This window comes from Protopterus annectens, chromosome 9.part0 (genome assembly GCF_019279795.1).
Source record: "Protopterus annectens isolate FY-2018-M chromosome 9.part0, PAN1.0, whole genome shotgun sequence".
NCBI lineage: Eukaryota > Metazoa > Chordata > Ceratodontiformes > Protopteridae > Protopterus > Protopterus annectens.
This window is the reverse complement of record NC_056743.1, coordinates 97,444,269-97,469,796: the sequence shown is the minus strand read 5'-3', so window position 1 is coordinate 97,469,796 and position 25,528 is coordinate 97,444,269. Positions and strand designations below refer to the sequence as shown.

At 40.3% G+C, this 25,528-nt stretch overlaps 1 protein-coding gene across 1 annotated transcript in view; it reads left to right on the top strand.

Moving 5' to 3' along the window:
- Positions 1–25,528, top strand: part of TPCN2 (two pore segment channel 2) — a 1,483,468-nt gene that overhangs the window by 243,165 nt on the left and 1,214,775 nt on the right. Inside the window, exon 3 of the mRNA XM_044082617.1 lies at positions 16,761–16,837. Within this exon, the coding sequence (XP_043938552.1) occupies positions 16,761–16,837 (77 nt within the window). The remainder of the gene's footprint in view (positions 1–16,760; positions 16,838–25,528) is intronic.

The following is a 25,528-nucleotide window of genomic DNA, read 5'->3' as shown; positions in this document are numbered from 1 at the left end:
GTGTACAGGGAGTTTGTTCCAGGCTTGGGCAACAGAATGTTTATGCAGAAGTTTATCCACTTTTTTTTTTTTTTTTTTGATGGTAGATATTTAGAAGTTGGTGGTTAGAAGTATGTAGGGGTCTAGGTGGGGAGTAGGGGGATACAAGGGAGGATAGAGCAGGGCATAAGGATGGTTTGTGTAGAATAGTGTATAATATTTGAAATTGTGATAGCAAGAGTTGTTGGGGGAGTCCAAGCCATTGGAGGGCATTTAGTGCTAGGCAGTGGTCTGAGTTATAAGGGGAGTTCATTGTGAATCAAGCTATTTTGTGGTAGGTTTGTTGCAGTTTGAGCAAGGTAGTGGACTGAAAATTAGAACTGGGGCAGCATATAGAAGGGAGGGGAGGAGAAGTGCATGAGCAAGGGAGAATCTGGCATTAGAATTTAGGAATCTTTTGTTGTGGTATAATAAGCCTAGTTTCTGATAAGTTTAACCTCCACTTAGTACAGAGTATCAAAAAACTAAAGTTCATGATCAATGATGACACCAAGGAGCTTTGTGTGAGGTTCAGGGTTTATGATAGTGCTATTGGAGGATGGAATAGTGAAAGTGGATTTGTGATGAGAGAGGGATTGGGGGAGAAAGAGCAGGAGTTTTTTTTAGGGTTAAGGATGAGTGGATTATTGGACAGCCATTTTTCATTAGATGGGTATTTTGGGTTAGGGTAAGAAATTCAGAGATATTGCTGGAGGTGGAGATGAGAGTTGAGTCATCCTCGTATTGGAATAGGGAAGATTTTTGGCAGGATGTGTAATAGTTCATTAGTAAATATATTAAACAGGAGGGGACCCAGCATGGAACCCTGTGGAACAATAGATGATACTGAAATAAAGGAAAAGAAAGATTGCACCCATCTGACAGATGGCTGCTTACAAGAGAGATAGCTAGAAAACCAGGCTAGGGATGTAGCAGGTTGAGATTAGCCAGTTTGGTAAGCAGTGTAGAGTGAGAAACTGTATCAAAAGCTTTGGGTAAGTCGAGAAAGAGACAGAATAGGAGTTGATTGTTGTCAAAGGTTTCATCGATAGCATGGGTAAATGATAGAAGGGCTGTAGTTGTACTGTGTTTAGGGTGGAATCCATGCTGAGTGTGAGTGAAGGTTTTGCTGGAGGAGATAGTTGAGAAGTTGTGAATGAATGCATTTTTCGAGTATTTTGGAAAGAAGGGATAGGATGGCAATGGGTCTGTAGTTAGATGGCTTGGTTGAGTTTCCTCCTTTATGGAGGGAGATTGTGAAAAAAGATTTCCAAGTGAGAGGGACAGTGGCCTCTTGAATTGACCTTTTGATGAGAATGAATACAGGATATGCTATAGATTCTGAAGCTAGTTTTAAGAAGGTAGAGGAAAGATTGTCTGTGGAGGGAGAGGAGGATTTCCACTTCAGAAGAAGTGTTTTAATGCAGGAAGTGGAAACAGGTTGAAAGGAGAAGGGGTTACTATATTGAGTGGGAGAGAGAGAGTATGTGTAGGGTTAAAGTTGGAGGGAGGGAGTTTTTGGACTGTATCGAAGTGTTTATTGAGAAGGCTAGCAGTCTCTAGTGAAGATTTGTTTGGGAAAGGGGGGAGATAGGAAGGGTGACCAGGAGAAAGAATATTGTTTAGAGTTGAACAGAACTTTCATGGGTTGGATTTGCCATTGAGTTGGGCAGAGTTATAGTAGGTTTTATTTCTTTGTTTTTTTGTCAAGATTCCATAGTTCACGATAATGTTGTAGCAGGGATGTTTTTTTTTTTTTTTTTTTAACCCATGCTTTCTAGGCACTCTCTTTTGTGCGTAAGGGATTTAGTATCCTTGGTAAGCCAGGGAGCGTAATTTGATTTGATTCAAATTTTCCTGGATGGGGCAAGAGAGTTGAGGGTGTCCAGGAAAATGCTTTTGAATTTGCTCACTGCATCATCAAGAGAGGAGATGCTGAAGGATGGACCAGTCAATATTAGTATGGAGTTGAATTGAGTGGTATTGAAGTCTGTATGTTTACGGCAGTCTCTGTAAATGTGGGATTTTGGTGTTTGGTTGGAGTGCCTTAGAAGAGAGGTGACGAGATGATCACTTAAGGAGTCTGGTAAGGTAGTTTGGCTATGGTAGAGGTTTGGGGAGTTGGTGAGAATTCAGTTAATAGTAAATCTGGAGGATGAAGTTTTTTGGAAACAGGTGGGTGATATCAGTTGGTGGAATCCATGAAGGTTTATACTATGACTTTTTTATGTTACAAGTTGAACTCTGTAGACTGCTTCCAGAGTACAAGCAGTAGTAATTCTGTAGCACAATGTAAAGTCAAGACTTACTGGATACTTCATTTTCATCACAGGCCCATTTTAGTTAGCTGGTTCAGATAAAACTCGAACTAAATGTCATGACCCTTCAGCAGTAAAGCAGTTAATAGTCTACTGTACCTGGTACTGGGGAACTTTGTTGGACACAAAGGTTTTCTTTAAAACATGAGCAAAAGATAACAGCCGTGTCCGCAACATCCAGTAAAAAAGATTTGAGGAGGTCACTTGCGAGAATAACCCAGTCCCTAGGAGAGACTAGTTAGTGTTTTTTGAAAATTTTTGTTAGGAAACGTCAAACCACTAGATTCAAGAATCCATGTCTCAGTCGTACCCATTAGATTTTACTACCAAACCTAAGTTTAGTCCTCTTAGAACTCCCAACAGGTCACAATCCTCTGACATTTACTCATAGGAGGTTTACAGAAATGGGCAGTTTGCTTACACCATCAAGGTGCAGGATTGTTTTTAAAAATAGTTTACAATAATGAAAAAATGAAGACTGTGATTTGTCTTGCATTTGATTTGCTTGATGCACAATGTCAAGATGACATTTTACTGGTTAATGGAGACGTCTGGATAATGATGATTTTGGAGGATGCTTGCCTACGCATTTCTACATGTTGGTCACAGAGGTAGTTAGAGTTTAAGGCCGTTTTCACAAAGTTCCTGTCTCCCTTGTTTGCTCAGCTGAAGGCACAGATTATTTTGTCTTTTACTGCAGCACACACTAAAGATGAAGCTATTACTTTATCTTTATTTGTACTGAAATTATTCTATTACCTGGAATTATTAAATGTGCAGAAATTGTTGCCAGCTTCCCTGGGCTAGAGGGATAAAAACCCAGTTTTAGTGTCATGGGCAGCTGCTGGAAATGACATTGGAGGAGTGAAGTTGAGAATAAAGGATGCGTATGCCTGCTTGCCATTCTCATGGGGAAGGGCTTAGGATGCATGATCACAGGTGCACACGTTACTGCTTTTCTCCGGGGTGGTGAAATTGTAATGCCTGCTGACCTCTCACTGGGAAGAAATGTTTAGCATCCATGCTGAGGATTCCAGCTCCAAATTAAGAGTACTGGTAGACATACTTCTCAACTGTACAGAATTTTGCAGAAAGTCCAGATTTTTTATTACTATTTTTGGCTAGTTTGTCATAAATTCCTTTTCTAGCAAATTACTGGTAAATAATTAAAGATTGAAGTTAGAAAATAATGACAGACATTTGAGTTTGACTTCCTATCCTTCACAAAATTCACGCTAATACACAAAACCTGTTGCAAGAGCAATATTTAAAAATTGTCCCTCTTTTGTGGCCTTTGTCCTACATTTATTTATGGCTTTCTCCAGATTTCTTGCTGTAAGAGTTTGAGAGGTATGCTGGTGGAGACCAGAGAACATATGAAGGCACTTTTGTTGCACGGGGTGACATGGAAGGGGATAATTGATGCCCCTTGCATCGGTGCATTGTATGCCTGCACCTTAGAAATGTAGATGATGTGTACTGGCTAACACTGGGTTATGAAGTGAAAACCCACATCTCTGAAGTGGATGACCTAATTTACAACACACTCTCACCACAACCCCCAGGTGAAAGAATGGGGCATAGGGCTCTTGACTGTACAATAATTATTGTCAGTAGAATAGCTAGTGGAATGGGAGCCTTAGTGGTCAGAGTGGGAACCAGAGTAAAAAAAATTAAAAGAAGTTGTAACCAGTTCATATTTTGTAATGGGGTGTTCAGATTTTTTTAATGGGTGATTTTAGAGCCATAAGTTCATAGGTGTATACTAGATAACTACCTCTAGAGCCCTTATAAGTGTAGCCATGCAACCCAAACGGAACCCACAAATTAGATTTATATAGGTAGTGGTTTATTGACTGCCTCTGTCCATCACAGACCTAGGAGCCAGATTGGGGCAAATTTCTTATTACCCATCCATTAGTCCAGATTGCATCTAAATAGCTATAGGGAGAAGCTCTGCTTTACATGGATGGGGGACCCTGTTACAGAGAATTGGAATTTTGTGAGGAGCATATCTGTCTCTCCAATGTCCTGTTTGTCTCAAGCAAAATGTAGATCTTTTGATCGAATAGTTCTAATGCTGTTTGTTTTGCAGATATGCAAAAGATCACATCTCCAGAAGTCTGTATGATACAGAGTAAAGCGACAGGGCTTTGAGGCAATTGCCGTAGGACATTGTGTTTACCCCATGCATTTTTTTTGTAAGGAACCTTTGTGGACATTCTAGTTGCTGCATGTGTCTGGTCAGGTACAGACCGAAGGAGACATACTCTACGATGGGTCAGATGAGGGCCGAGTACAGTGGTATGGTGATCTCTCTGGACCTAGATTCTATGGCCTTGCATATAAGTTGAGCAATATACAAGGAATTTATTACCATGGACACATGCTAGTTGAAGTCTAGGGTTACTATCTACATGAATTCCCAGATTTCTGACTAGTAAACCAACTTTTAAGGGTGTTTTATTGATGACATTTTTACCCATGGTGGTAGACTTCTCAAAAGATACTGTAATGCATTTCTTGGTATTGAGGTTTAAGCTGTGGTTTTGGCACCAGTTATTTGTATTAGACCTTCCTGAAGGGTGTTTTCATCTTGAGGGACTTGTTGACTTCTCCCAGTTTGCAATCCTATGCAAACTTAATTTCATACTAGTAATTATAATTAATTACTTAACAATTGTTTACTGGGAAAGTCCGACTGGGACAAAGCCCATTTTCAGTGGAGGCCTAGAGAGAAATGCTCCACGTTCATGTCTTTGGAATATGGGAGGAAACCAGAGCACCCGGAGGAAACCCACAAGAACACAGGGAGGAAATGCAGACTCCACATAGAAGGCACACCAGCCGAGAATCGAATCGGAGAACCTCTTGCTCTGAGGTGATAATGCTAACTGTTCCACCACTGGCTGTGGCATCTAGCCAAAGGCCTTTGACATTGGCTTTGACATCCAAGAAATAGATGCCAAAGAGGAGTGGGCTCAGCACATTGCCCTGGAGGATTCTACTGGTCACTGTTTTTTTTTTTTGTGGAGGTGGCCTCACTGATTCTAAATTCCTGGGTGCTATCAGTGAGTCAACTATCTATCCAGGGTGATCTAAAGGGGTTTGAACCTAGTGCTATATATTTGTTGATCATACCTGAGCGGGGGGGGGGGGGTAATTGTATCAAATGCTTTAGCCAGATCCAGGTAGGCAATAGGCACCATTTTTTCCACATACATTGCCTTAGTGAACTTTAAAAAGATCTCCACCAGCATTAGTAAGCTTGACCTTCCTTTGACAAAGCCAAACTGGGATGGATCGAGTGTTTGGAGGTCTCCTGCGTCTGTGTTGATGAGTTCCATGACTTTCCAAATAAGACTAGTGAGTTTGTAGTTTCCACGATCTGTTGAAGATCCTTCCTTATGACGGGGGATGACTTCCACAGTCCTCCATTTACGTGGTACAAAGCCTGTTTTAATACTACAGTTAAATAACTCCAGGGGTCCTGATAAGTCATACTTAAGACTATTCAGGAGGTATCCTTGTATGTTATTGGGACTTGTTGAGGCCGTGTTCTCGGCTTTAGTTAGTGAAGCCAGTATATGCTCCTTAGTTGTGGTTGGAGGGATTATGTTTGAGGGTATTTTTGAGAGGATGATTGGGAGTCAGGGAGGGGTAAAGTTGGAACTGAATATATTCATGGAATGTGGTACCATTAACCCCCAGTTCAGCACATTGCTGTGTGCCACCCTTAAGGTTTCTGACATAGCTGTAGAAGACCTTATGGTTCTCTTTCACCTGGGAGGCTGTCTTAACCTCAAAGTTTACTTTGTTTGCTCTTACTAGTCCTCTTAGTTTTGTTATTTACTTTGAGAGAATTTCCGTCTTTGTTAATTACCCTCCTGATTTTTGCCATGTATTTTTTTCCTTTTGTATATACTGTTTAGTTTGATAAGCCATCAATGCAGTTTGTTTCTAGGGCTAGTCTTGGGCTTGCATCTGGTAGGTATAGCAGCCTCTTTGCAGCCATTGACGTGGTTGTCCAGGGTTTGAGAGCAAGTTAGCATAGGCTGCAGTGTTCTCTGGGTTTGGAGGGGCATTAAATTTCGACAGTCCATCACTTACTAAAGGGTAATTTGCCTTGGAATAGTTCCTAACTGTTACTGGTTTTAATGGGATTACAGAGTTGATTTTGAAGGAGATAGATTTATGGACAGACCTTACCAGGAGGAGGATGAGAGATGGGATGGGTAGTGTTCTCCCATATTTGTAAGCACGAGGTCCATTACGTTGGAGCCTGTAGTAGGCGTATTCATTGTAAATAAAGTATTACCCAATAAAGTATTAGTTTGCCATTGTCTGCTGACTGTTTGTTTTCTGATTGTATTCACTGTTTGATGAAGGGTGTTTGTATTAAGTCCAGGAATCTTTGTGCCTGCAGATTAGAGGCTGTGTAGGATTCCCAGTCTATAGAGTGGCAGTTTAGACTCCCATGAGTAAGGTGTCAGGTTGGATGACAGGTGTCTGTAATAGGTCTAAGTATTCATTGTGACCTGTAGCTGGATCCAGAGTCTGTGGTTGTCTGCACATGGAGGAATTCCAGCATGTCATCCTGTTTGACCACCCTAGAGGTAAGCTTGTTGGTGTATGTTGAGACACCACCTCCATTAGCTCTTGTTTGTGCAGGTACTGGTCTGTGTGTGGAAGGCACTGAAACCTTGCACTGTTGTGGTACTGTGACACTTTAAACTATGTCTCGGTAACTGGATAGATATCAATATTCTTGAGCATGTGGAGGGATCGGAGGAAGTATTGTTTTTTTTTTGTTTAGGCTCCTGGCATTGAGCAGTAACACCTTGAGTTCAGTTTTTTGTTACTTTTGCTATGTCATTAGGTTTGTCAACTTGGCATTGCCTGAAAAAAGCACTATGGTGTTGGAGAAAGTTTTAGCATGTTTTCAAAAGCCTAGAGGGGGTGAGATGCAGACCACCATTGGCAAAGCAACATGGCCTGTTAACCATGTCTTCCAAAGCTGACAAATATTGGATCCCCTTAGAATTACACCAGCAGGACAGCCAATTGTTGCTCGAGCTTTTTCTGCTCATTGTGACATCATTCCCTGTGATGGTAATATGCTGCTCAATGCTAAGCACATACCAGCCTGAGACAGTCTTTAAGTTCCATAATGTCCCTCTCTTCCTATAGTCCAGGGAGGTACACCTCTGGTCATTTTCACCTACATGGGCTATGTGCATGCTTGATTTGGCAGATTCTGGCTCCAGGTATGCAACTAACAGTAATTGGCTGCTTGTTCAGCTTGGTTTGAGGGGCATCAGAGATTCCTGTGAAATGTGTTTGTTTGCTGAGAGGGGGGGTATCTGTTTTTGGGCTCCACTGACAGTGACAGTATGTGTGATGTTGGGTGTTTTTTTTTTTTTTTTTTTTTTTTTTTTTTAAGGAAGATTGTTTTTAAGTCTCTAAGCATACGGTAGTCTGTGTGTTGTGTCCTGTGTAAGTAGTTTCGACAACCTGATGTTTGCTTGTTTTCAAGAGTTTAGCCTCTTTTGTCATTATTTAAGTACTCCTCTTGCATACTGTCTGCTTTTTAAGGAATAAGTAGTTGTCAGCAAACATATGCCAATTGCTACATTGTCTCAGAATGCCCATATCCACTAATCTGGTTACAGAGAAGTTAAGAAATTGCATATCCATGTTGTCCAGTCATTTGATTTCTGAGCTAGAAGGGGGGTGGTGTATTGGGATTAGAAGGCTATTATGCATGCTTTATTGGAGCAGATTATACTAAAACTGTATTAAATTCTATTTACTTTATAATGTTTACACCATATTAAATTCAATTAAATCTCTAGGGATTTTTACTAGACTCCCAACTAGCTAAGCTTGTTAGCGCACAAGGTATTTGCGTTATATTGCTGCTTTACAGGGTATATTAATGTACCATTCTTTCTAGGTGTCTGCTACTGTACAGGGCACTGCTAACCCATGCAAACGTGCACAGAAAAAACAGAAAACTAACTAATGAGCCCTCTGACCAATAAAATGACTACACTGAGGCCTTTTGTGTACTTTCCAACTCGGACCAGGCAAACACCTCCTGCCCCAAAATGAATAAACCCAGTATTCTAATTTAAAAACCGTACAAGATACCCACAAGTGTAATGCTACCCCAAACCACTTAAACAACTAGCTGGAAATCTCTTACTGAAAGCAATTTCAGTTCAGCCTTACAGCAGTAACAGTGAGATGAACATTTAGTTAGTTAAACTGAGTTAATCCAACTGGGCTGGTGGCCCATTTTCAGTGGAGACCTGAGGAGAAAAGCTCCACACAAGCAAAAAAATAACAATGTTAGTTACATTACCAGTAATGTGAATAAGAATACATAATACACATTCATACCATAAATTAATATAAATAAGTACATAGCAACATACATTCATGCCATAAGGGAAATTAACAAAGGATAAAATTTGAGCAAAATTAATAGCCAAAAAATACTAGATGTAGAAACATGGAGTAAAAATTAGGATTTTTACAATAGGCATCAGAAAAGGTAGAAGGGAGGAAGAAGTATCAAATAGAAGGGCTGAAGTAGAGGGATGGGTGGAAAGTATAGGAGAGTCAAGAGAGTGAAAGAAAAACAGTTATGAGAAGCGGGGTGTGAAGTATGGTAGCTGAGGAAGGGAAATGAGATTAAAGTATAGTATTGCTCAATGGCATAGCTAAGGTAGTAGCACAGTACTAGTTAATTATAAAGTTTGTTAAAGTAAGGAGAGGAGATTTGTAGTAGTCTAACAATTAGGGGAGTATATGTTGGGTAGGGTGGTGACAGGTGCAGGAGGAAAAGTTAACGAGGTAGTTTTTCAATTCTGTTTTGACAAAAAAAAATTAAGTAAAATGTGCATACAAAAGCAGGAAACAGTAGCGATCACTCTAAAAGTGAGTGCGATTTAACAATCAAAGGTACTTTAACTTTGCATGGATGGCACTAGATACAAGTAAACCACTTATGGAATGCAGGCTAGGACTCCAAGCTTTGTTGAACTGGAAAATTAGTAGGAGGCCATATGTACTAATGGAAGTTTACTGAAGAGCAGTACTGGTTTGCTGGTTAGGCAGTCAGTATCCTGGATCTGTGGAAAACAATTGGTGGGAAGAGTACATAAATAGCTTATACAACAGGCAATAGCAGTGAAAGAGGGGAGGGAGAACTTTGGAAATCAGATTATCATAAGGGGTGAAGGCCAGAGACACTGTTATTATAAAACAGCAGCAGCAAAGGCGTGGGAGTGTTGCAAAGAAAATGCATGCTAGCTAGAGAGGCATATAATTAAATGCAGAACTGGAGCTCTTTCAGAAACTTTAGCTTAATGTGTTAGTGGGGGATGGGGCAGACGCAATGCAAATTGAAGCAGGCAAAAGATGAGCAGAATATAAAAGCAAAGAACAAACTTGATCAGAGACCCTTCTCTCACTGTTGACCACCTGCTACAGTTTAAGGCATCAGATTATTCAGAAATTTACCAGCAACACTGTTTCTGGAAACAGATGCAGTAATAAATGACTAAGGCTCACAATCTGGCAGGATTACACAGTTCTGCCACAAATGTGGATTAAATTTATAAGACTATTGGCCTCCAGAGTTTAAAATGAAAGCAGATTTTACAAGTAATTATACTTGTGGAAATAGAAGTGCAGAGTAATACAGAAACACAATTTTCCCACTGCTGTTTAAATTACAAGACTAAGGTTACAGAACAAACAAGCAAAAATACAAATAGAACAGAGCAGAATAGTACAAAGTAATATTACTGTACAGGTCACTAACTGCAACTTAGATATTTAAGCAGAATCGAAATAATTAAAATAATTGAATTCTTTCTTATTTGGAAAGTTATTTACTCACAATTCCATGCATTTCCAAGTCTTGGATAAAAGACCAGCTGGAGGAAAGTTTAATGGGCATTATATACCAAGCCAGTTGGTATATTTCATGTTTTTTTGAGTTGGGGCAGGTAATTGATAATTTAGAGAGTGGACTGATGCCCTTCATGGGAGTCATCAGTTTGTGCAGTGGCTAATAGAACAAAAATTGAGAATTAGCCAGAGTGACATCTACTGAAGTAGTCATTTTGGAGGAGATTTGTCTCATCCCAAAGTGCAGTGACGTAAGAATTGTAAAAAATAATGGTGTATCATGGGCAAAGCCCATTGTATGTGTGCTTGGGGGGAAGATTCGCATTCATGCATGGAAATGTCACTTTTGATGTCTTGAGATCCCCTTGCAGTTTGTTCTGCCCTCCAGAATTGTAACTCAGAGTATCCCTTTACTCTCTCCCCAGACTTCACTAACTCACCCTTCCAAACTATACTACTTAGTCTCTCTTATATCTTGACTGATTGTTTTCACTCCTGCTCTTTTCTTTCTCCGTTCGCCCTGCGGGCTCACTCCGCTCCCCTACCCTACCCCCAATTCCCACCCACCCCCAGTGGTCCTACCTTTATACTTCTATGACCACACCCCTCTTATCTAACACCCAATTACAACTTGACACCAATTACTCTTATCCTAACACACCCACCCAGCAATAGCTTACTCCACCCTCACATTTCCACTGTAGGTCTCATACTCACTCCACTACATTCTTAGTTCTTACCCTACCTAATATTACTTCCTATCTCTTACATTCCTCTTACATCTACACTCTTTACCACTTCCACTAACCTAAATTATCACAGCTTTTCACTTCCTACTCTCCAATCTCTACTATACTCTACCTCATAAACTAACCTTTACCAGTTCACATAGAATCCAAACAGCTGCTCTCAAATACTCTCCTTCCCTCCACAGGGTGACCTGCTCTATACTCCTTTCCACTTCAGGCACTTTGAGATAACCTCACACCAAGTCTCTCTACATTTGATATCTTGCCTATTTATATACTAGCTCCAAATCTACTCTACTCACATTGAATCATGATAACTATTTCCAGACACACCCTACATATGGCTATACTCTTAACTTCATTTGCAGTATTCCTTACCACCACTTACCTAATCACCTTATTTGAAATAAAAAACCTCTACCTGCATAACTACTCACAAAAACTAACACTTACCCTTAACTCACTAGCCCAAGCCCACATCAATATCACCTCCACCTCCAACTACCTACAAGCTAAATATCACAGACTTACTCCCATAAAACTGAATCACCTTGTAGCAAAAAAATTAAAAATCCTACCCATCCTTAATCACAGCCACATACTTGCTCTCAAATATTCCTCGTTACAAGCTGGTGACATCCACCCTAACCCTGGCCCACCTAAACCTAACTTTTCATCTACTACACATTCTCCACCCAACTCCCCTGATACCCTACTTAATTTTCCTAACTCCTTAAAAATTGGACATCTTAACATTCGAAGCTTAAATAATAAAATAACTCATCTCCATGCCCTTCTCAGTACTTACTCATTTGATATTTTCTGCCTCACAGAAACTTGGTTAAAACCTACGACCTCTGACAATGAAATTACCCCACCAGGATATAACATACTAAGAAATGACAGATTAAAACGTAAAGGAGGTGGAGTGGCCTTACTCTTTAAAAACAATCTTCTTATATCCTCTATACCCTATAACCCAACCCAAGATAACTCCGCTGAAATCTTGATCTCTAAATTTCAAATTAACTCCAACAAAGCTATATATATATTCTGCATCTACCTACCCCCTGGCCACAACATTACTAATATAGAAGATACCCTGTCCTGGATTTCCTCAACATACCCACAAGAAACTATTATTCTAGGAGACCTCAACACTGACTGGTATAGTATCAAGAATAATAATCCCTCTTCTTATATCAACCTACATAACTTTAAACAAACTATTACCTCCACTACTAGAATCAACAAACCCAACAACAAAGAGACCATCCTAGACTGGATTCTAGTCAATAAACAAAGAGAACTATCAAGTAGGAACCCTGCCAGATGTTATCAGCGACCATTTGCCCACGTATATCATCAGGCACAAAAATGACATAAACAAACCTCCCAAGTTTATTACTGCCAGAACTAAGAAACATTTTAATCCTGACTTATTTCAAATGGAACTAAATGCCTGCAACTGGAACCCCCTAAAAATCCTCCCACTAGATGAAGCTGTCAGCTACTTTAACCACAAATTCTTAACAATACTAGATACCCACGCACCCAAAAGATCTATTAGGATAAAGTTCAAATCTGCTCCCTGGCTCTCAAAAGACACAAAACAAAAAATACTTATAAGAAACAAATCATGGGCTAAATGGAGAGCAACTAGAGATGTCTCAGAACACCTAAACTTTAGACAACTACGTAATACTACTAAAAAAGCCATACTCTCTGACAAACAAGCCTATTACAGTAAACTTCAACAATCTCACACTAAGAATCCACAAAAATTTTGGACTGCCATTAATAACCTTCTTCAGCCTGGCCACTCTAGTACACCTCCACCCCTAGAGTCAGATAACAAAAACAATCTAGAAATTGCCAATGCCTTCAATACCTATTTTACAGAGACCATTCAAACCCTGGCCACACAGCTAACTTCTACAAACACTAACCTACCTAATTCCCAGCATGACAATCTTCCTACTTTCAAGATAAAACCCATCTCAATCTCCTTTATCCGGAAACTAATTCACAAGCTAAAACCCTGTACACCCTCTGATGACAACCTTCCAGCCGAATACCTGCAACTTGCATCCAGAGCAATTGCTCATCCTGTAGCTATTCTCATTAACCGTACCATCTCTGAAAGCACTATCCCCAATCTTTGGAAAATCTCACACATCATTCCCCTGCATAAAGGAGGCAACTCTAATGAGTACTCCAACTATAGGCCCATAGCACTACTCTCACCCCTAGCTAAGATCATGGAGAAATGTATCCATCATCAGCTAATAGACTACCTTACTAAAAATAACATCCTGGCCAGATGCCAACATGGCTTTAGACCCTTTCACAGCACCACCACTGCCCTTCTATCTTTCACCAATACTATTAACACCAACCGGAACAATAACTACCTCTCATCTGCACTCTTCATTGACCTGTCAAAAGCCTTTGATATGGTCAATCACTCCCTACTTATAAATACCCTACAATCCCTCTCTCTGGATTCTAATTCTATCCTTTGGTTCAAGTCTTACCTCAGCAACCGAAAACAAGCTGTTTTGTGGCAAAATCACTTGTCTTCATATCTCCCTGTCTTACTAGGAGTTCCTCAAGGCTCTATTCTAGGACCCCTTCTCTTCTCTCTGTTCATAAATGATCTTCATGTAGCTATTCCTCAATCCACCTGCATACAGTATGCTGATGATTCTACTATCATCTGTTGTGCAAAGTCTCTTCCTGAGCTGAAATCTCTAAGCCAAACTGTCTTCTCCATAGTAGAAACATGGTTCAATAACCGGTGCTTACTCTTGAATGCCAAAAAAACCAAATTACTTCTAATTACTCCCAACAACAAGACCCCTCCCATACACTTCTCCATACTAGCTAGTAATGGAACCCTTATATCACCTGATCTGACCTGTAAGTTATTAGGAGTTACAATAGACAACAAACTCACTTTTGACAATCATATTAATAACACCATTAAGTCCGTTAACAGAAAACTAGGCTCCTTGTATAGGATAAGACCCTTCCTCACCCCAAAAGCAAGAACTACTGTTGCCCACTCTCATTTACTCTCTGCCCTCCTCTATGCTTCTCCCATTTACACCAATTTAAAGCAAAACAATCTCAACAAACTTACCAAAGCCTACAACAGTATTGCAAGGTTTGTAACTGGTAAGCCCTACAGAACCCATCACTGCATTAACCTACATCAGCTAGACTGGCTTGAACTGCAAAATGCGCTGCTATTCTCTCAACTAACAACTGCTCACAAAGTCTTCTACCTTCCTAACAACACACCTACACTAAACAATCTTATAACACCCTATAATAATCTTCATTCCCTACGCTCCTCTAATAAACTCCTAGCTTATATACCCAAATCTAACAACTTAGCTGGTGACTCCTTGTTCTCCACCACCACAGGTAAGCAATGGAACATGCTGCCACCCAACCTAACCTCTATTTCCTCTTTTCCCCTCTTCAAACTTAATCTTAGAAATCACCTAAAACTTCAATGGTTATGCCCTTGCTGCAACCCTGACTAATACTCTACTATTAGCCTGTAACCTATCTTCTCTCTCTTCCTTTACATTACTACTCTGCCAATAAATGTTGTAAATGTTATCTTCCACATTTTTAACCCAATGGTTTACTTTAAAATGTTACATTAACTCCTTCCTAATGTATGTGGCATTGCCTCTTATTGCTTTTTTATATATTATTATTAAGTATGTGGAGCTTTTCTCCCCGGGCCTCTACTGAAAATGGAAATATCTCCAGCTAGACTAGCCCGGTCAACCAATGTAAAATAAAATAAAAAATAAATAAATAGTTTAATTTTTGAAGTCTTGCCTTGCACTTGTCCATGTATGTTTCAACAAGGAAATACCCAAATAGTCAAGGGCTGCTACAGCAGTGTAGAATTCTAACATCTGCTGTTATGGTAAGTTCTTACACAACTGTACTTTGCAATTAATAGGCAAGTTAGATAACCTACAGATTTGTTTGATGTAGTAAAGGCTGAAGGTTTTTAATCATTTATTAAACAGGTAGGCAGATTGCTCCATAGAACATCCCCATCCCAGCCAGAAGCAACAAAGAGTGGCTATATAGAAATTACCAAAAACCTCTTGACAATAATATGGCAACATGCATGGGACCCTAATATTATATGCATGATTGCTATTGCGACCATTTCAGTAGAAACTGTACCAAACATGCCAGTGTTTCTCTGTGCGAGAACACCTCAAAACTAACCATTTCTTCTAAAGGTTGGGTTATTGCAACAAAGTAGCTGTTGTAACAGCTTTTGGTCACATTATTTAAAAAGCCGTGATAATGGCTGTCAGTAAGGTCTGGCTGTGATAAAGGCTATTGGTTAGATCTTATTGCAACTATACTTATCCCAGTGGTGGTCAGAACCTTTCATGCCGTAGCAATGGACATTGCAGCCTTTTGCTATTATATTGTATTAAACTGCTGTGACACTTTCTTGGCCCCTTGTTTCAGACCCTTGTACCCTGTTTTAGACTGATGTAGTAAGCTGTAGATTTTTATTAGTATACGTAACTTAACAGCTTTTGAAAGTGCTTCTGGTCTGTTTAGAATTTAGATGTTGCAAAAAACTTGGACATTTGTTATTTTGTTAAGCAATGTCTGGAAGCCTTTTCTAAATCTTTGGCTGTTCTGTAATAATTTTCCAGTAGAATGAGTCTATTTGAGATAACCGAAATCTCAGTAGACTGACATGTAGAACATCAAGCCCAGAAACATGAAGTTTCACATAAGCAAAACTTCATAATACTGTCATCTTAATGCCCGACAGTCCAAGCTGAGCGGAACAGGAAATCCTCTCATGCACGCTGTAGTGCGATCTCTGAATTGGTATCTTTAAGTTGCAGGGGGTTTGGGGGCACAGTCCCCATGGAGGGGTGCAGGAGGGCATAGCCCCCCCCCCGCAAAAATATTGAAATTAAGTTATATAATTAGGTTTGTTTAGTGTATGTGTTTGTTATGAATATTCATGTTGGTGCTATAGAGACTGTCCTGAATATTTAGTGTTAACTTGTAAGGGTTTAGGTTTATTGGTTGGTGGGGGTCTTGGTGGGGACAAGTAAGTAATTTGGATTGGAATGTGTGTATGTTTGCTTTTAGTATGTTGTTTGTGTCTGCTGTTCTTCATTCGTTGCACAGGGGTAAGTCAGGATATAGTGTAGTTGGTGTTTTGTGTGTTGAGTATGTGTAATGGGTTTTTGAGATATCGGTGTTCAGGGCTCAGTGTTTTGAATGTCTGTCTACTGAGATTTCGGTTATCTCAAGTAGATCCAGTAGAATAGACTCATACTCTCAATCTTCAGTAGTTTGAGTTATTATTGAAGGCTGCTTCAAAAAATGTAGGAGGGTCATTTAATAAAAACTCAAACTACTGAACATTTGGAGTGTAAGAGTCTTTATTCTCCCACAAAATCATTTACTTAGTTTTATTTTATTGTAATATGCTGTCTCTCGATGTTCAGGCTGTGGTATATATGCATTTTGCTATACATCTATTTTGTGTAGACGTAAATTTCTTTAGAAATCTTTAATTATCGTATGAATTCATCAAGCACACTTTTAGTTATGCAGGAAGAGTATAGATCATTATCTGTTAATTCATTTCGTAGTGAACATTTGTAATATGACTTAATCCTGCAGCATTACATATTTAATTTCTTTCCTGCACGTTTTCTTTTTAACTTTGTAGTATCGCTCTATTAATCATCGAGTGGACTCAGGATCTCTTCGGCTGTATCTGTGGTATTACTCGAAGGTGTGTCAGCGGTAAGTGAATATTATTTGACCTTTCATAATAGTCTAATGTCTTTATTAGATTAGTACATATATTTCAAAGCGCATTCAGATGTATTTTTTTGTTTGTAGTATAGGAAATTAGAAATAAAATATAAGTGATGCATTTGGTGGTTGTGCATGGATAATTTTGATTCCGTAATAAGTACAGCCACCAAGATATTTGGAAATTAGGCAGCATGTGTTCCCCTTTTATTTTTTTAATGAAGTCGGCTCTTAAGTTTAGGCTTCGCTACAAGTCTTTGCTGTGGCAAAGGTATTTCAATTATCTTAATATGTTGCATGATCTCATTGTGCCCTGATACTTGTAGGGCAAACAATTGAAACATACTTATGCCCTGGTACAGGGTGCCAACCTTGTCACATAAGTGACGTTTGGTGTTTTGACACTAGCCATGTTTGTGTGCACAGATATAGTGCACTTTTTATCAAAACCAAGCTGATTTGAGCACTGCAACAAAACTGAAGAATCTGACCTATGAAGTATGTACTGGGTGGCATGGAGGTTGGTGGCTACTTCTGGAAAAGTATCCTCCAGTCTCCTAAAGTGTAACCTAAGCCAGACACTTACTACAGAAAATGACACCAGCAGATGACCTTTAATACATTGGTGTAGACCTCCGCATGCACAACTGAAAAACAATGTCCATAGAATGAATGGGGTAGCTAGTAGTAGCTCCATTCCCCACCAGAAAACCCTGGAACACATTCCTGGGCTTTCGCAGTTGATCAAGTGACTGTGTAGCACCCAACACTAATATTGATCTTGGTTTTTTGGGGTGAGTGCATTTTTGGAGCATAGTGATTAACTTTTTCATATGGGCAGTCAGTACAGTCTCAGTTGCTTGACATCCTTTTGTGTAAGAGGCTACAGTCTGAGAGCAACCTAACCAGTTGTACTGTGGACCTCTTAGTAATGAAGACCATCCTATGGAAGCTAAACAGTGCTGTCCAGAAATGGGTGACCCTAATTGCTGTTATAATCCCAAAGATCTGGTGACCTGTTGGTGAGGTGCTTTATCTTACAGCCCATCCCCTATGAAATAGTTACCCAAAAGAGGCACTCTCCAAGAACTGGTATAACTATTCTGTTTTAAGGAAAAAGTAAAATTGAAATAAATTAATTTGATTTAAATCAATCTAAGCTAAAGCAATTATCAGCTATACTAGGAGGAGGAGGTAGAGGGAGGAGGTGTTATAAAAGCAGAGAAGAGGAACAGTTTGTAAGGAACTGCCTTCTGCTATAAAAGGGTCCATAGAATTTAGTGTAAATAGAGCTGATAGTCGTGTTTTTTATAATATTGATCATAATGTAAATAGATCAGCAATTTGATTTGTTTGTACTGCTGAATGTGATGCTCAGAATAGTTTTGCAGTTTCCGAAGTTAAGAATGTATTAATTGGAGAGACTGTCCTAGATTCCAGCTGTATGGCAACTTTAGTCATGACAGGGAAACAGAACCAATTCCAGTATTGAAACATTTACTGAAAGAAAGGGTGCAATGTTTGTGAGGACAAGGATGACTGCTGTACTACCAAATTTTATTTTTATAGTGGCCCAGGTGGTTCATAAAGTAATAGAAGTGGATTTAAAAGGACATGGCCCCAAGAACGTCCAGAATTTGATGAATGAACAGGAGGTATGTAATGGTATGATGAGGAAATGTTTCTTTCACTTAGAATAGGAACTGTTGAAGGACATGGGGAAACACTGGGTGCTAGCTAGTTGTTACCTAGGAGTTGGGACTGAATCCAATCATGAAGAGATGAAGAGGGCGGAGATCCTTGTAACTGCTGTACTTCAAGATGAGTAAACTAACTTTGGGGTAGCTCATTGAGGCAATCTGCAGTGGTGAAAACTTGAAAAAATGAGCATAAGGCTTATGGTGTGTCTAGGAATCCTGATAGTATTCCCACTTTTCTGTATTTCAACGCTGTCAGGAACTTTGTAGAGTAGGCATCTTTTTAGTACATTGACTAATTAGGTATTCAGTGTTAAAAATACCTTGAAGCCTGTTTTAGTGGTAGTTTTGGAACAGAAGACAGTTAGAAGAGCTTAAAAGTACATTTTTGAGTAGAGTTCTATACCATATCATAAAAGTGGCATGCATCATAAAAACCCATTTAGGCCCAATGGCATGCATTCTGATGATGATGACAAGCATTTGAGATAATAGCTGTGAATCTGATAGGACCTTTACAGAAGTCAAGTAGTGGATTCCAGTACATATTGCTTATCCTGGACATGTACTGCCTAAGGGACTGGGAAGCTTATCAACTGCAAGGGCTAGTGCTAAAGGAATTTAGTAGAAAGTTGGTCTTAGTTTGTAGCGGAGTTGGAATGTTCTGAGATCGTGGTGGATCATGTGACCTCATTCATTTCCTAGATAATTACAGCCATGTGACAAATGCTTCAGATCATACAGCTAGCCTCTGTATGCTTTGTCCAGTCAGATGGGTTAGATGAATAGTTCAACAGCATACTAAAAGTAATGAAAGGTAAGCTCATGCAAGAGTGGATAATCTGAATCCAGCTATTACTCTGCAGCCTGTTTTATTCTGCATCTTGTTTTCCATAATCAAAAGAGCCATCTTCCACAGTGTTTTTTCCCTTTAATCTATCACATGGGCAGCAACCCCTAGGGACTGTAATCTGTTTCGTCTTGTGGGGCTGCCTGTGGCATAGACCTGGGTAGGGAGGTCCCCATGCTGTAACTGCATGGACTGAGGCGACAGGTGAGAAATTTTTGTTTTGAAAGCCTGTCTTTGTGCTCACCAGTTCTAATAATACCTAATTTCAAGCAGGAAGTTATTGTCTAGACTGAAATCTCGGACATTGGCTTGGGAACTTGACCATTACTAATGGCTGGTAACCAGAATCACTTGATGCATACAAACTAGAAGTTACTCAGAATGAAGACTTCATCTGTGATTTGAAACTGAATGTTTGGGGCAGGCCCTGTGGTAGAGAGATATAAGGGCCTTACAGCTCCTCAGACGATCTCTGTTCATTTAACAGCACTGATGTTAGAGGGACCAGGTGGAGGAATAGGTGACTAATTGACTAATGTTGGATCACTTATCCATGTGAGAGGGAAGTAGCTTACCTTGCTGCAGTGGTGACACTTGCAATAGTCCAGATGTATTGCCTGTAGCAAGGAATCTGTAGCGCACCCATGCTATGTAGTAGTGAGCTGCTTAGTTGAGAGGTTGTGCATGCAGAGTAGCATGCATGCTGCTCCAGCGCTGCAGCTGTGAATTGTGCAAGCTGCAGCAAGAGTGGAGGGTACGGTGTTCTGTAGGATTCACAGGATCAGCAGACTGATCACTCATTGCCACCAAACTCTCTTCTCCATTGGAGAGTGAATGGATTTGGCGGGCTCTGCCATTATGGAAGAACAAATGAGACTGACTGCATAAAGGGGTAGCCGTTGGGCAGATCTGTAGCAAAGGGAGTGCTTCTGTTACTTTTTTTTTTTTGTAGTCCTTATGACTATTCACAAATTGTGTTCTTTTACATTGGTATAATTAAATGAACATGTGCAGTTTGGCTTTACATATAGTGACACTGCCTACTAAGAGCTGATTGGTGGCACCTGACTGGCTGTTAGTTCTGAAACTGTGCAAGAACTCAATGGTTTAAGCAGAGCAGCAGAATACAAATGTTTTGAAAGAGTGATGTTTATCATGCCTGGAGTTCACCAGTGGCAAGAGTTTTTTGGGGGGGAAATAAGGTTTTGCTGAATCTATTAAGGATCTTTGAGAAGCTGTCTGGACTAGAGAAGATTTAAACTGGGATGATCTGGGCTGTTAATCCCTTTCTGCTGTAGTAGAAGAATGAAGGTCCGACTGTGGCCCAGGTGACCAGTGCTTGACTTAGTCTCTTGGGTGTGTGACAGAGCTGTTAGGGATGCTAGTTGTGCTATCCAGGGGAAGGACCCAGTCATATGCTGTAGCAGTCCTTCAAACGACTGAGACAGGCTGAAGTGTGGTAGCCTTTATTGTGCAAATACATAGTAGACTTCACTTTTGACTAAGGGGAAGTCTCTGTGCCCTTGCAGTCATAAGACATTTACATGCTTCCCAGCTAAGGTTAGGTGTTACAAGATTAAAGAAGACAAATCCTTACGGCTGGGATGTCAGCAAAGAGGCAGACAGCCTTCAGGCTAACTGAATAATTGTCCTGCTTGACAGCTGTTAGCATAGTGAATGGAGGTATCTCCATCACTAGGGAGCAAATGTACTCATGCCCAATAGAGGGAGGCTAAATAGTTGAAAGGTATGGGGAGGGAAGAACACCTGTGGGAGGTAAAAAAAAAAAAAAAAAAAAAAAAAAAAAAGACTGTTTGTGGGTGGGTGGTAAGAGTTGTTTGTTGCCATGGACTTAAAGGTACTTTTTTGAAATGAGAGACTGAACTGTCGGGATTAGTAAAACATGAAGCAAACTGAAGTGTTGCACTGACCAAAACAGTAAGCCACATTTAAAGAAGGCTGGATTATTTGCAAGTATTTCTTAACCTTTCACCTGAATAATTCTGTTTTTTGAAAAAGTGTGTGTGTGTGTGAGTAAGCTTATATCCTGGAGCAAGGGTGACAACCTTCTTGCTTTGTTTGTCTTTGTATTTTGAGGTTACTTTTTTGATTGTCTAACATTTAGTCAGTGAGCATTCTTATAGGGACCTAAGTTTTTACTCTGATATTACTTTATTGCAAGTGTTCTGATTTAAGTGGTTTCACACAGAAAGTACTCGCATCTGATAATTTATATAAGTTTTATGATGTTTTGAAGTAGAAATTTAGTGGTTAGTATTCTTGGTTCTGAAAAAGTGGTGGTTCTTAATTTTAGGTTGCAACTTCTAAACATGCAGTTCTGCAGGAACTTAACCTGTAGCTTGAGTATCCTTGTACGTGTTTTCATAATCTAATGTAAAAAGATTTGATAGAATATTTTTTAGTCTGATTGCAACAATTATGCATTTGACATTTTATTCCTGTGAAACTGGTGATGCTTTACATTTTTTCTATTTCTTCAGCCCTGTTGACAAGCCATTGTCCTAGCACACATCATAGGCTCATTTGCTTCTCTTTGAGGCAAGAGTCAGACCCCTATTACTTGACCAAGGTAAGACCCCCCCCCGCCCATTTATTCTTGACTTTGGATACGGCCTATTTCTTCCTCTTAGAGGTGAGCGGTAGGTGCTGAGAGTGGGTTGTAAAACATATGGGCCTCTAGAACGACCCTATCTTAATCCTGCCCCCCTCACTGCCTCTGTGGTGGTCACTGGGGCTGCATCTTGGGGAGAAATGTGTGTGTCAACACATGCCTGTTTCCCTGGCTTGTTGTATCACAGCCTTTACCCTGACTTGTACTGCTACATGCTACCTACTTATCTTGTAGGTATCAGTATTGCAGTTTTTTTAAATAAAAGGTAAAAGTCAAGGTCTGATACTGCAAGTGTCCACCCTCTACTAGATGTCTTTCTGAGGACCACCCAGTGCCGATGTCTCTTCCTTCTGCCATGACCCTGTTGGATTCTGGCACAGAACCAGCTTTTCTCACATCCTCCATGACTTTGTAGACATGGAGACGGAACCATAGCTCATCGTATCAGAGATGCCTAGGGGGATTCCCCAGATGTTACGGAGGAGGTGCCTGGTATCCTGAGTCAGGACAAGGTTCTGAGCCGCCAAAGTTTGTTAAAGCAGACATCGCCCTTAAGACAGAATACCAAGTGCATTTCTCCCTCTCCCAAAGATCGTCAGAACGAGTGGCAGGATTTTAGTCTGCATTTGTTTAATGCAGTGATGGCTTTGAGAGCTCCTCAGTGGGTTTTGGTTTATGACACTACCGGGTCCTAAAAGATCTAGGAAATCTGATTCCTCTCCTGAAGACTCTGACACTGATGAGGAGTCCTCGGGCTGCTCCTCCCAGATGCCATCACCCATGAAGAATGGTTCTGAGGAGGAGGAGGAGTCCTTTAGTCCTGACTCCCCTTTGAAAGAATTGTCCTTTTTGGATACAGTGGTATTTATGATGAAACATTTTAAGTGGAACTGCTCCCAAGTTTCTGATGTTCAGAAAAGGTACAAGTTGCTGCAGATGGACTCCTACAAAGCTTTCTGCTGCTCCCTCTGTGTTGGTTGCCCTACTGGATACTTTTCAGCTGCTTCTTTGGCTCCTGATTCCCAGCCTCATGTCCCTAAGAAGTTTGTTTTTAATAAGGTCCCTGAGATTTTCAAGTTTTTCTGGTTTGTTTCTGTTGATAAGCCTACTTGGCTTTTGCCTCGCTGTAAGCTTCTTCACTCAGACAAGGATAGTTGAGCTATGGAGAGGCTGGGGAAGGCGGTCTACACTTCTGCCTCCCTGGGATTTCATGTCATTGACTATCAAACTCACATGACCAGGTATATTTTATCCCTTTTTGTATCAACTGGGAGGAGTTCTGTCTGACCTGCCTGATTCTGAGGCCAAGTTCAATGCTCTTTCTTTGGTGGGATCCACTTCTTAGGTGACTTTTCACTATTAACTCAGTCACTTTAGTGGAGCTCAGGAAGTTTGCATTGTAACTTTCAGTGGATGAAGCCTAAGCCTCCTGACAGAATCAAATTATGTCCTCACACTGCAAACAAATGTTTGTATTTCTGGAACTGTAGGAATTAGGAAAGAAGTATAAATGGCAAACTCTTCAGCACAAACTATTTTTATAGTGGTAGTATTATTTGGGTTCTAGATCTTAAACTGAATTTTATAAGGCACATTAAACACATTAACTATTACATTATATCTCGGCAACCACTCAAGTTACACACATGCTGTCATTTATATTTTATTCATATACCTGAAAGTTTTCATCTGAAGCTAAGGAGTTCTATCTATGTTACTTGGTTGTTGGGATATTTAGAAAAATATGAACATATTTATATAAATTAATATCATAAAAGCAGTTAATTTCTGTTTACCTGCACTAGAAAGAGGTCAAATATTAATGCAGTTGATTTTGCCATTGTGTAAGCTTTAAGATTAATTTTTTTAAAAACCTTATACATAGCATGATTTTGGAATTAGTGATGCAAATATGTACACACAGTATTTGACACCTAGAGCCATCAGTAGGAGTTAACTGCAGATGCACCTGGAGGTGTCACTGTGTTCATAGGTGTGTACTAGGCTATTGGCCCTGGAGCCTTTACAAGCCTAGCCCATAAGATTACCATGGCATCATGCCACCTTACATTAGTTACCAGTGCCTCTGTTGAGTAGAGCCACTGGAATGATCCCTGGGGTGAATTTTCTGTTTGCCATCCACTCATCCAGATTTGTCTTGAGGGCCAGTGAGGTGCTCTGTTTGACATGTATGGTAAGTCTGTTCCATAGCATGGGCAGTCTCTGGGTTATGAACCTGTCCCTCCAGCATCTTCTGTTGATTGTGGTAATGAGGGTGAGGTCTCTGGAGCGTGTGGTGTGGAGGGATTGGGATGTCTTTAGATGTAACATTTCTAATAGAGCTGGGTCAGACATGGCTTTGTATGTCAAGCAGAGCTCACCTCTAAGTAGGCAATACGAGACTGAGAATAGTTGGAGTTTTTTGAGTCTGACCATATAGGACAAGTGTTTAAGGCCTAGGATCATCTTTGTGAGGTACTTCTGCAGCTTCTCCAGCTGTTGCAGGTGTCTAGTACATGCCAAATGGGGCATTGTACTTGATGATTGGCCTAATGAGGGAAGAGTACAGGGAGACAATGACTTCTTTCTTCCTGGATGCGAAACCCTTAGTAATGAGATGTGCCACATAGGACGACTTTCTGACCACAGTGGTAATGTGATGGTCAAAAGGGAAGTTGCTGTCAACCTGCTTTCTCAGATCTCTTATAATGCCTTCTGTGTTCAGTGGACTACCATCGATATGGTAATTCATGGGAACAGAGTTTTTCCCAAAGGGGATGATGACACATTTTTTGGCATTGAGCTTAATTAAGGCCATGGTTTTGACACCAGTTGTTGGTCTCAGTGAGGTTTTCTGCAGGATGTTAACATCACTTGGGGAGTTAATAATAGCTCCCAATTTGCAATAGTCTGCGAACTTTGTTACCCAGAGTCCCTTCATGTTGGCCTGCACTTCAGAAAAATAGATACCAAATAGGAAAGGACCCAGGACCGAACCCTGTGGGACTCCACTCGTGACTTGTCATCAGTCTGACTTGGAGTCAGCTACTTTCACACTGTGGATTCTGTGTGGTGAGCCAGTTTGCAACCCACCTAGTGATGTATAAGGGTTGATGCCTAGCTTAGTGAGTTTTTTCTATGATTCCTGAGTGGGGAATAGTATCAAAGGCCTTGGCCAGATCAATGTAGGCTGTATGAACCACCTTACCTTCATCCACAGCTCTGGTGACCGACTCCAAGAAGTCGACCAGGTTGAACAGGCATGATCTACCCTTCACAAAACCAAACTGTGTGGGATCCGGAGTTTGGAGATTCCCTATATCCTTGTTTATTAGGTCCATGATGATGCGTTCCATAGCTTTGCACATCAGAATCATCAGGCTAATGGGGTGATAATTCACAGGGTCTGTAGTCGCTCCTCCTTTGTGGAGAGGGATGACTGTAGCAGTGCACCATTCTGTTGGGACAAAGCCTGAGGTGAGACTGTGATTGAACAAGGG